The sequence below is a fragment of the Macaca thibetana genome, chromosome 3 (genome assembly GCF_024542745.1).
Source record: "Macaca thibetana thibetana isolate TM-01 chromosome 3, ASM2454274v1, whole genome shotgun sequence".
Lineage (NCBI taxonomy): Eukaryota > Metazoa > Chordata > Mammalia > Primates > Cercopithecidae > Macaca > Macaca thibetana.
In genome coordinates, this window is record NC_065580.1 from 35,883,120 (window position 1) to 35,895,857 (window position 12,738).

The 12,738-nt window shown below is 34.5% G+C and overlaps 1 protein-coding gene across 2 annotated transcripts in view; it reads left to right on the forward strand.

The window, feature by feature from the left end:
* The window catches only part of SLC13A1 (solute carrier family 13 member 1), a 98,003-nt gene extending 85,788 nt beyond the window's left edge, over nucleotides 1-12,215 (forward strand). Inside the window, exons 13-15 of one of the 2 annotated variants that reach the window (XM_050782611.1) lie at nucleotides 3,718-3,879; nucleotides 5,361-5,498; nucleotides 9,741-12,215. In XM_050782611.1, coding sequence (XP_050638568.1) covers nucleotides 3,718-3,879; nucleotides 5,361-5,498; nucleotides 9,741-9,902 — 462 coding nt within the window. In that variant the 3' untranslated portion in view covers nucleotides 9,903-12,215. Of the gene's footprint in view, nucleotides 1-3,717; nucleotides 3,880-5,360; nucleotides 5,499-7,282; nucleotides 8,523-9,740 lie in introns of those variants that run through there. The other variant, XM_050782612.1, reaches the window with a different exon arrangement.
* Nucleotides 12,216-12,738: the final 523 nt, after the last annotated feature.

Below are 12,738 nucleotides of genomic sequence, written 5' to 3' on the forward strand. Positions count from 1 at the left end.
CTAGTTGTCATAAAGATTCATACATGCAATAGCTCATTGAAATTTCACAAAAGGAGGATTTTCCCTTCTATGTAGGGAGAAACACAGACCAACATACTTGCTAATCTGAGTATAGCCAGTTTTTCTGCACTATGTATAATGAATCGAAGAGTAGAATATGATCAGGCTTCTAAAGAATCCAACTGGAAACCACAGGAAATGGAGTAATGGCTTAAAAGTGTGGAGTTATAATTATTTTGAACCTAGAATTCTACAAATGCAAAACAATAAGAACAGTGGGAAAAGAAAAGCAAAAGGTTTTCAGCATGCAAAGACTCTTATACCAATTCTCAGGAAGTTATAAAAGGAAATGCTGTGGGTTTGTCATAACCCACAGCCAATATCATACTGAATGGGCAAAAACTGGAAAAATTCCCTTTGAAAACTGGCACAAGACAGGGATGCCCTCTCTCACCACTCCTATTCAACATAGTGTTGGAAGTTCTGGCTAGGGCAATTAGGCAAGAGAAAGAAATCAAGGGTATTCAGTTAGGAAAAGAAGAAGTCAAACTGTCCCTGTTTGCAGATGACATGATTGTATATTTAGAAAACCCCATTGTTTCAGCCCAAAATCTCCTTAAGCTGATAAGCAACTTCAGCAAAGTCTCAGGATACAAAATTAATGTGCAAAAATCACAAGCATTCTTATACACCAGTAACAGACAAACAGAGAGCCAAATCATCAATGAACTTCCATTCACAATTGCTTCAAAGAGAATAAAATACCTAGGAATCCAACTTACAAGGGATGTAAAGGACCTCTTCAAGGAGAACTACAAACCACTGCTCAGTGAAATAAAAGAGGACACAAACAAATGGAAGAACATACCATGCTCATGGATAGGAAGAATCAATATCGTGAAAATGGCCATACTGCCCAAGGTAATTTATAGATTCAATGCCATCCCCATCAAGCTACCAATGAGTTTCTTCACAGAATTGGAAAAAACTGCTTTAAAGTTCATATGGAACGAAAAAAGAGCCCGCATCTCCAAGACAATCCTAAGTCAAAAGAACAAAGCTGGAGGCATCACGCTACCTGACTTCAAACTATACTACAAGGCTACAGTAACCAAAACAGCATGGTACTGGTACCAAAACAGAGATATAGACCAATGGAACAGAACAGAGTCCTCAGAAATAATACCACACATCTACAGCCATCTGATCTTTGACAAACCTGAGAGAAACAAGAAATGGGGAAAGGATTCCCTATTTAATAAATGGTGCTGGGAAAATTGGCTAGCCATAAGTAGAAAGCTGAAACTGGATCTTTTCCTTACTCCTTATACGAAAATTAATTCAAGATGGATTAGAGACTTAAATGTTAGACCTAATACCATAAAAATACTAGAGGAAAACCTAGGTAGTACCATTCAGGACATAGGCATGGGCAAAGACTTCATGTCTAAAACACCAAAAGCAACGGCAGCAAAAGCCAAAATTGACAAATGGGATCTCATTAAATTAAAGAGCTTCTGCACAGCAAAAGAAACTACCATCAGAGTGAACAGGCAACCTACAGAATGGGAGAAAATTTTTGCAATCTACTCATCTGACAAAGGGCTAATATCCAGAACCTACAAAGAACTCAAACAAATTTACAAGAAAAAAACAAACAACCCCATCAAAAAGTGGGCAAAGGATATGAACAGACATTTCTCAAAAGAAGACATTCATACAGCCAACAGACACATGAAAAAATGCTCATCATCACTGGCCATCAGAGAAATGCAAATCAAAACCACAATGAGATACCATCTCACACCAGTTAGAATGGCGATCATTAAAAAGTCAGGAAACAACAGGTGCTGGAGAGGATGTGGAGAAATAGGAACACTTTTACACTGTTGGTGGGATTGTAAACTAGTTCAACCATTATGGAAAACAGTATGGCGATTCCTCAAGGATCTAGAACTAGATGTACCATATGACCCAGCCATCCCATTACTGGGTATATACCCAAAGGATTATAAATTATGCTGCTATAAAGACACATGCACACGTATGTTTATTGCAGCACTATTCACAATAGCAAAGACTTGGAATCAACCCAAATGTCCATCAGTGACAGATTGGATTAAGAAAATGTGGCACATATACACCATGGAATACTATGCAGCCATCAAAAAGGATGAGTTTGCGTCCTTTGTAGGGACGTGGATGCAGCTGGAAACCATCATTCTTAGCAAACTATCACAAGAACAGAAAACCAAACACCGCATGTTCTCACTCATAGGTGGGAACTGAACAATAAGATTACTTGGACTCAGGAAGGGGAACATCACACACAGGGGCCTATCATGGGGAGGGGGGAGGGGGGAGGGATTGCATTGGGAGTTATACCTGATGTAAATGATGAGTTGATGGGTGCAGCACACCAACATGGCACAAGTATACATATGTAACAAACCTGCACGTTATGCACATGTACCCTACAACTTAAAGTATAATAATAATAAATAAATTAAAAAAAAAAAAAGATTGACAGTTTATGCAAAGACAATTGAAAAAGGAATCTGTAAAACCTTATGAATAGTATGTAACAATGCTTATAAGAAATTAAAAGTCAATAATTGTATCTAGAAAAGAAGAAAAAAAGAAAGAAAAAAAAAAAAAAAAAGGAAATGCTTCCCCAATGCAAAAGAGTAGATTAAAAAATGATTCCCACAAAGTGGGAAGGAGAAGGAAAGTCATAATATGATAATAAAGAGGGGTCCCAGAACAACAACAGTTGAATAGATTTAAAGGGTTTTAAAGAATAGATTTAAAGGGATTTAAAGAATAGATTTAAAGATTAAACTAAGCCAAATGGAGCAGGAGGAGGAAATATTCCAGAATAGATATTGCTATGAGGAAACATGAAACGACACCAATTACCTGATATGTTTATCTATTTGTGGGGAGTTTTTTAGTTTTAATTTCAGATGAATTAGTGATAGGTACTTGGAAAACTAAGCAAACAGAATGATGAGATAGTTATTTCTTGTGGGGAAGGAAGAGTAGAGTAAATGTACTGATAGTATGCTAAGTGGTATAGCTATGAACAATATTTATTTAATCATAGTGGTAAACATTAAATATTGATTTAACCAAAAATGTTAATATGTGAGTGTGGAGGAATGAAGAAACAAAAAATATGTGTTTGGTGGATGGTGTAAGAGAGCTGAATTATCACATATTAGAAAGTCAGCAAATAATGTCTAAATTTTAAAAGTAAGCAAAAAATCATAATTAAAATATTATTTTAAAAGGTAACTATGAATACCTAGATATAGCTAGTTATAAATGGCTAATAAGGGTTGAAGGTTGTCGCCTCTGCAGAATATAACTTAGGAATAGAGAGAGGTAAATCAGAAGGCCTGCTCTTCTCTTAAAGCCCTCTATATGATCTATTAAAATATCCACATATATAAATTAGATAAAATTAAAATGTAATTGAAAAAAGTGGGACTACATTTCAAACCTAAACCATGTTCATAGTGTTAAAATAAGACTGAGCAATAGCTCCTTCCTACCAAAGCCACCCAGACCTATCAAACCACAGAAAAATGAGAGATTAAAATTATATTTTAGAAAGTGAGTTTTCAAAGCAAATAATGCTTTTTATGGATTTTATTGTGTCTGATTACAAAGAATTATTCATGAATAACAAATATTGCAAATTTGTTTTTTTAGGAGTCCGGATTATCTAATTGGATAGGAAATAAATTATCTCCTCTGGGTTCATTACCAGTATGGCTAATAATTCTGATATCTTCTTTAATGGTCACATCTTTAACTGAGGTAGCCAGCAATCCAGCTACCATTACACTCCTTCTCCCAATATTATCTCCATTGGTGAGTATCTCATTTATCCCCATTTTTACTCTTCATTAAGAGCAGTGTTCTGCTTTGGAATGCTGGTTCTCATGCTGTGATATGGAATCTTTTTTTATCTAAATGGGCCTCCTGTAAGTAACTTATAGGGTGATCTTTATTTGTATTAATGTTTTCAGAGGACCTTCACTCTAGGTAACTGTTTTTAAGTTTTCATGTTCAAGCAGCGTGATGTTACTTTTTCTCAGTCCAGTTTTTTCCTTTATAAATAAGAGAGACGGTCAGACGAGATCCATTTCAGATATAAGACATGGAATTCAGTGTTTGCTGGTAACTTAAGTATTTAGATCTCTACCACTGACACTTTTGCCTCTCAAACATTGTTCCTAAATTTCTGAGAAGTGGTTAATATAAGTGATTTGCAAATGAATGAAAAACTAGGCTCACACTTCAGGCTTCAGGCTTAAATATCTTTAGACACAGTTTTCTACTGCCCAGGGAATAATTTTTTTTAAAAGTAAGGGGTTTGCCGAGAGAGAGAGAGAGGGAAAGAATGTCTTTTCTTCTTTTCTCCATTTAGGTAGCAATTACAAGAAACAGCTTTAAGTAAAATGTTTTTCTTATTGGGATGGATGGGTTTGGTGAAAGGAAAGCACTTTAAATTAAGAAGAATTGTCTTTCTGGAATTGTGCCACTACAAGCTCAAAGGGCATATGTTGGTGTTCTTAAGCTGCAGATTGAAAGTAGAAAACATGTAGGCTGTGAATATTGGTACAATATCATTTTGTATTTTTTTCTGTTGTTTTTTCTAATTGTTCTTAACATGGAAGAATTAGAAAATTATGTGTTGATTTAAGAATGGTAGTAACCTTCCTATGTGATGATCCCTAAGCAAATCTTGAACTGCATATATCACAGAGGCAGTAAAGTTAGTAGTGTAATGAGAAGTGCTAGAGCCACAGGGACTTGAGAACCTATTTGAGCTCTGTTGCTCACCAGCTGCATGCTCGGACAAGTTACTTTAGCCTCTCTGGGCCTCCATTTCTTTATGTTATTTGAGGTTATAGTAACCATCTCATAAGATCATTGTAAAAATTGAATATATATGACATTTATTATATTTTGTATTATATATGAACTATATTATGTGTAACTATATGAATATATACATGTATGTAAACATTTAGCACAGCACCTAGCAGTAGATAAGTAATAAATGATTGCTCTTTTTATTTAGTTTCTGGAATAAATAATATTTTATTTTCTAAATGAACTGGACTATAATGTTTAAGTGGGCATCCATAACTATACAAACAATAAGAGGATGAGGTATTTTCTTAAAAATATTCTTCAAGTTATAACTGTAATAATGTGTATAATTTTATGTCATTATTTTTCAACCTGCTTCTGGGAAGGCTTATTGTAATACATTTGTTCATTTTTTTATGTTTGGTGTCTACCTTCAAAATTTTACTTAGACTCCTTTTTATCTCTTACAACAGGCTGAAGCCATTCACGTGAACCCTCTTTATATTCTGATACCTTCTACTCTATGTACTTCGTTTGCATTCCTCCTACCAGTAGCAAATCCACCCAATGCTATTGTCTTTTCATATGGTCATCTGAAAGTCATTGACATGGTGAGTTAGCTGAAAAAATACTATCAGAACCAACACACATCTTGGTGTGTGCCATGTCTTGAGTTATCTTCCCTTTTAAACACCAGTCAACCACCAGGAAAAGCATGGCCTGAGTTCTGTTTATGAAGGGGTGTGCATGACTAATCATAGAATTATTTTCAAGAGTGATAATCAGAAGTGAACATGCCATTAAAATTTATGGTCACAAACAGAGAGATGTTGAATGCATCAGTAATGCTTTGGAAGAAGGAAAAGAGCACTGAACATGCTCCACACGACAGCGTAAACTTACAAGTCAACACTAGGATCCAAACTGATCTAGGCAAAAGGAAGAAACAGGGTTAAAGAAATCCAGCAACCAAAACAACACTGTAGTTTGCTATCACAAACATTTATGCGACCAACATTTCCTCTGAATGAGACACGGGGTCAGTGCCTGACTGATGAAAAAGTGTCTTTCTTGTTTTGATTTCAATACCAGGACCTAACATGAAAACACAAGCAAACAATAATGAAGAATTTCACTGATAAAGCATGCACATTTTTGCCAGATACAAAAATACTTGCAGAATATTCAGTACTTTATAAGAACTGGCTTGAGAATATTCTAGTAGTTTCCACATCTTCATCACCTATTTCCAAACCAACCCAAACGATAATATAGCCAAAGTAAATTCAGTGAGCTTCCTATGCAAAATACAGTTTCAAGGCAAATCCCAGCTCCCTTTCCTTCACACAGACTGCTGTTCCTAAGCCCCTGCAACATAAACATTCTAGAACTGCCTGTACACAAAAATAACATAATATCCATTTGGTAAGGAAAATGTGCACAATACAATATAAGTAATGCCGGATGTATGTGTATTAAAAAGGATAAAACTAGGATTCTGAGATAAACAAGTGGCTGGCTTGCATGGACAGGGAAGAGGGCATCTGTTATCATCCTTGCTCGGTATTCCTCTTTGGCTTCAGAGTTCCATGTTTTAATGCAGAGAATGCAGGAGTAAGCACATTCTCTCTGTAAAAGGGCAGATGATATTTGAGGCTCTGTGGGGCCATCTCTGTCACAACTACTCAACTCTGCCATTGTATCATGAAAGCAAAGAAAATATGTAAACAAATAAGCATAGTTGTAGTCCAATAAAACTTTATTTACCAAAACAAATCAAGGGCAGTAGTTTGCCAATTTTAATTTTAATAGATACAAAGCAACTCTGAGATTGTTTAATGGACTGTAGAATAATGATATAAGAGCTAAAACCATGAGAACGCTAAGAAAGGTATTAAGGTTAAATTAATAATCATGTTGAGCAAATATAAAAGATACAGTTGTCATATGGTGTCCTGAATCTTATTCATTGAAATATAAAACCACAAAACTGAAATTCTGATTTAACATGAAATGGCAGATTTCTAAGTGATTTTCCTCTAATCAGAATTACTTAGGTATATTCCTAAGAGGAACTTCTCTGAGAGTCTTCAACTCAATGATGTTTAGTTAGGAACAGATTTTTCTCTTGCTATGAATGGAGAAGAACCCCTGGATTTAAGAAATGATGAGTTAATGGGTGCAACACACCAACATGGCACATGTATACATATGTAACAAACCTGCACGTTGTGCACATGTACCCTAGAACTTAAAGTACAATTTTTTAAAAATGGCAATTTTTACTAATCATTTAGGATGCATGTAAATCCAGCATATATTTCCTACAACAGGATTCTAATCTCCTGTAGGCTTTCTTTTGGGACACTGACATTTATGCTTTTTCCTGTTCAAGGTTAAAGCTGGACTTGGTGTCAACATTGTTGGTGTTGCTGTGGTTATGCTTGGCATATGTACCTGGATTGTACCCATGTTTGACCTCTACACTTACCCTTCGTGGGCTCCTGCTATGAGTAATGAGACCATGCCATAATAAGCACAAAAGTTCTGACTATCTTGTGGTAGTTTCTGGAAGGCATTAATAATTGACTGTAAAATGTGGCTGTAAATAACTAATGACACAAATTTAAATCAGTTATGGTATAGCTGCTGCAATTCCCATGAATACCGGAAACCTGCTGTTATAACTCAGAGTCAATATTTGTTATTGTGGTGCAACTAAAGACCATCTATGTGCCTTCATCAAGAAGCCCACGTTTGAGATTTTGCTCATGAACCATCTGCAACTTGCTTCATCATAAGAATAATTTATAACTTGACCTTTAAAGAGATTAGAGCATTTGTTTCATCTTACAGCTGGAATTCAATGTAACATTTTAAATGCAATTTATTATTTCAGAAACTTCCCATGAAACTAAAAATAGAAAATAAGATATACAAGTTAATTCGGTACTTGGATAAATCATTTCTGCAGTGTTGTTCAAGAGAATTTGCTGAGAAATCAAAGCCATGGTCATCTGGTGACACAGAGAAAAGTTTAATCTAAATGATATGTGCACTTCCTCATTTAAAAAATCCAATTGGATTATTCTTAATATATACATGTAATATGAAAGTTGAGATTGAAGCAGTAATTCCAAAATTATGGCTGAATATACTAAATAACAGAAAACTTATAGATAAGATTTATTTCTACTGAACTCTACAGTTAGAGTAATATAATTCATACTTTTATGATATTGGCACACTGAGAAATTCATTTTGTAGAGCTATGGATAAGTCTTGCTATGATTTGCACTATTAATACAGTATTGTTAGAAAGGAAAACTAAACACTATAAAACTATTAACACAGTTTTGTATATGAGTAACAACTTTGCTTAAGTGTTTATCTTAGTTCAGAAATGCATAATGTCATATGTTAAAAATAAAGAGATGTAGGAATCTAAATGAATTATCACTGTGTATACAGACATAGAAAAATCACATAACTCCATTATGTAAACAGTGCAATGAAAAAAGGAAAAAAATAAGGAAAAAAAGAATAAGAATGAAAACTGCTGACATATTACAAAAGAGAAAAATAAATCATTTAAGAGCAAATCAAAAAGAAAAAAACTAAACATTTAAACAAAAGTAGGATAAGAATAGTCTTCTAGAAGTCAGAATGTGAAAAAGAGTGAGTTTCCAATTACCCTGATGTGACCATTACACATTGTATACAGGTATCAAAATATCATATACACCCCCAAAATATGTACAAATATTCTATATCAATAAATAAATTTTTAAAATAGTAAGTGCTATTGGCATTCCAAAATTCACCTAAAGGAAAAATGATCAAAAACAGAGTAATGTGCACAGTTAGCAAAAGATGCAGATGTTATATCAGCAATTCTCACACTAAAAATACAACGAAAGACAAAGCAAAAAATAAACCTTTGCTATTTTTAATCTTCATTGGCACTTTCTAGATGTTACTGACCTTGTCATTTTTTATTCAAATAAGATTATTTACAAACTTATTCTTGAAACTAAATATAGTAAAGAGGGTTTTTAAAATAATATTTCTTTTTAACATATACATTATTAATTGTCCATGTTCATTATGTATCTATATTTATTAACGGGCCAATGCAAAAAATTAATCATTTTTTCAAAGAAAAATTTGTCCATGTAAAGCTTAAATTATAATATTGCTGCTTTGTATAACTCTTCTATGTTTATTCTATTCACTTGTTCCTTTATATTTTACACATGTATTTATAATCTGCAGTATTTATTACATTTCTGCTTTTTTCTAGTCATTCAATTTATCACTGCTGAATTGCGTCAGATCATGGATGCATTTTTATTATGAAAAAATAAAATGACTTTTCAAATTATAATAAGTTTTGGTCTCAATAAAATAATGTAAACATTTCAGCTTGGATAACTTTAATGAATTACTTCCAACAGCTGCCAGCTGAGTATATGAAAAATAATACTTAGTGAAAATTTGTTCAATTGAGTGGTATAGTTCTCTTACCACAGCTTTATGTTTGACATATCAAAAATAACTTAAATGACCCATTTCACATTTGTTCCATTTACATTAAAGTTGTCAAGTTCTTTTATTTTGAGAGTTGCATACTGTCTTTGAAAGTTTCCAGAAGCAATTCTAAACAGATGATCAAAAATCCTTTGTCCTGCCACTCTATGGTAGATAGTGTTTTTGTCATTATCTTAATCATTACTTAGAGGTTAACTAGAAATCTTTGTCACTTTGAATTTCAACATCTTCCTTAGGATTGGATCTTGTCTAGATAATAGCAGCAATTGTACTAAGTGCCTACTTACTGTCTGTTCATACAGGCATTTGGAAGGCTGCACTGGCATATGTATATCTTTCACTCACCTCAACTGCTGCTGTACAAGTCAGCATCTCTACAGTTCAGACTTCTTTTCTCTCAGATGTGTGCAATATTTTCACCATGGTGTCCAAAGCTTTCTTTTTCCAGCCTGGGAGGTACATAATTTTAGACAGTAGTACTAATGAATATTATTAGCAAATACTGACAAAACGATATCATGGCACGTTGATTGTATCTTGACATGTGTACCATGTATTATTATGTGTCAAGGAGTATTAGATATATTACTGTATCCCTATCATGGCTAAATATAAGAGTCTTTGTGATGGCATTTCTGTTCTAAAATTTTATTGGTTTAGTTAATGAATTTTATTTTTGCTTGAGTATGTGGATTTTACCAAATGAAAAAATTTTAGTAGGGGAAGGATTGGATTAGGAATGCTAGAGTAAAGCTGAACAAACAGTGTCAGTTTTATTATTCTAGCATAATCTAAAAAAATGAAATAGTTAAAATTATTACTCCAGGGCAGTATTAATCATGTTATTTCTAGATGAATCAAATTGTTCAGTAAAAACTTACTAGGTAAGTTTTGGGAATGCAGTACCAAAATCCCAGGCCCCCATTATAGAGGCAAGACCATATTAATCAAGAAGTAAACAGTAAAAATAACATATAAGGGAGGCAGAAATTAAAAGGTTTTTCCAAATATGGGGATCTATATTTGTCTGGAAAGAAAAAAAACAGGGTTTTAAAAAAGAAATAAAGGGAAGTTTCTTACTGATAGTATAGTGGTACAGATACGGGGTGGGATCTTTCTGAAGCTAAATAATAAGAAATACTGGATAACACAATTGTGTCTACAAGAAAAATTGGAAGTCCTCAGAAGAGAAAGATGAAGCACAAACAAGAATCCAGAGATTTAAGCAAGAACTGAAGGTGGTAACTGCTGATCCCTAGAGATCACTTAATGGGTTCATGGGCATAGAAGACAAAGCTAGGGTCTAACCAAGTTAAGGCTGGATGGAAACCAATGTAGGGTTAGGATCCCAAAGGACTATATTCTTAGTGAGAGTGTGAGTTAGGGAAAAATCGGAAAATATCAGGAGAACTTTCATATTTTGGTTTACACACTAGGTGGAGGAAGCCTAAAGTCTCAATACCAATGTGTGTGTTGGGGGCAGGGCAGATAACAGAGCAGGGGAAAGAGTTGGACTTAATCTGAAACCCTATTTTAAAACAATTTTGAGTTGGTAGTATTCTCAAGTACCTGGGAAAAGAAGGATGACCTTTTTCAATCAGGGGCTTAAAAAACTACTAAGGCTAAACTTCATGTGAGATTTTAATCAAAACTTACGAATTATATCAGAACATAATGCACAATGTGCAGGAGCCAAGATAACCAAAAGAAAGAGATCCAAGTTACAAGGGCAACAGATATTACAATTATCAAAGATAGAATATAAAATGAGGATGTATAATGTTTGGAAACATACATATGTTAAACAGAATTCTAAAAAGGTACCCCTAAGATTTCTGTCTAGTGGTTATTCAATCAAACACTAACATACGTACTGCTGTAAAGGGACTTTACCGATGTGATTAAGGTTACTAATCAGCTAACATTAAAATAGAGAGATTATCCTAAATTATACAGGTGTGTACAATGTGACCAAATGAGCACTTAAAAGCAAATGAAGATGACAGAAGAGTCAGATGGGCAAGATGAAACACAATGAGAAGTCAGAGAGATGTGATGCATAAGAAGGCTCAAACCACAATTGCTGGCTTTGAAGATAAAAGGGACTGCAAGCCAGGATGTGCAGGAAGCCTCTAGAAGTTGAGAATGACCCCTAGCTGAAACCCAGCAAGGAGACAGGGACCTCACTCCTACAGTTGCATGTGACTGAATTCTGCCAACAACCTTCATGAGCCTGGGAGCAGATTCAACCTAAGAGTCTCCAATAAGAAATGAAGCCCTGAAGACACTATAATTTTAGTCCCATGAAACTTGTTCTGAACTTCAAATCTACAGAACTTTAAGATAATAATGAGTTTTATTTTCAGCCTATATATTTGTAGAATTTGTTAAAGCAACAATACAAAACAAATACAAATAACAAACTGTGAAAAGTAACCAAAGAGAACTAAAAAGGTATCAGAAATTTTAGCAGTGAAAAGTATACTAATTTAAATTAAAACCATAATAGATTAAATAGCACATTATGCAAACCAAAAAATAAAGTGTGTGAACTGGAAGACACATTCCAACACATTAATGAGAATACAGCACAGAGAGAGACAAAAGGTGGAACTCTGAGAGGGAGGTTAAGAAAAATAAATTGAGAATGGGAAATGTAACAAATATTTAATCAGAATTCCAGGAATATATGATAAAAAGAATAAAGGAGGCATAATCAAAAATATAGTGACTGAGAATTTTTAAAATATTAATAGGAGAGTCAGTTTTTCCAAGACTGTGGATTAGAAGCTTTCAGCATGCCTCAGCCACTTGGAAATATCAAAATAGTACATAAAGATCAACTCTATGAGCTTTGATTCAGGAAAGAAAATGGGAATTCACTGAAATAGCAAAGAACACCCAAGACCCTGGGTAGGATAAAGTGGGCAAGCAACCCCATGATAACATTTGGCTGATAAAAATGAGTGAAGCCCCGGTATGTGAGAGGAACTGTCAGTTACCCTCTGTGACTCACCTTTTCACTAAGGTTCTATACAACCCAGGCCAAGGGAGAGCACCCTGTTTCTCCCAATTTCTGGAGCTAACTTGGGGAAAGGCTGAGAGATGGAGAGAGGGAAAGACATCAGGAAAAGCAGCAGGCATTCTCCAAGACCTGAGACTGAGAAAAGGATGCCATTTTTAATCCAGGTTCATATACACATCACTTGGAGACCTGGCAGTGGCAGTCATGCAGGCATTTTCATCTAAGGTCAGAGATTGGAGAACTTGCCCTGGAGTAGGGGAAGGGCTCCCATGTCC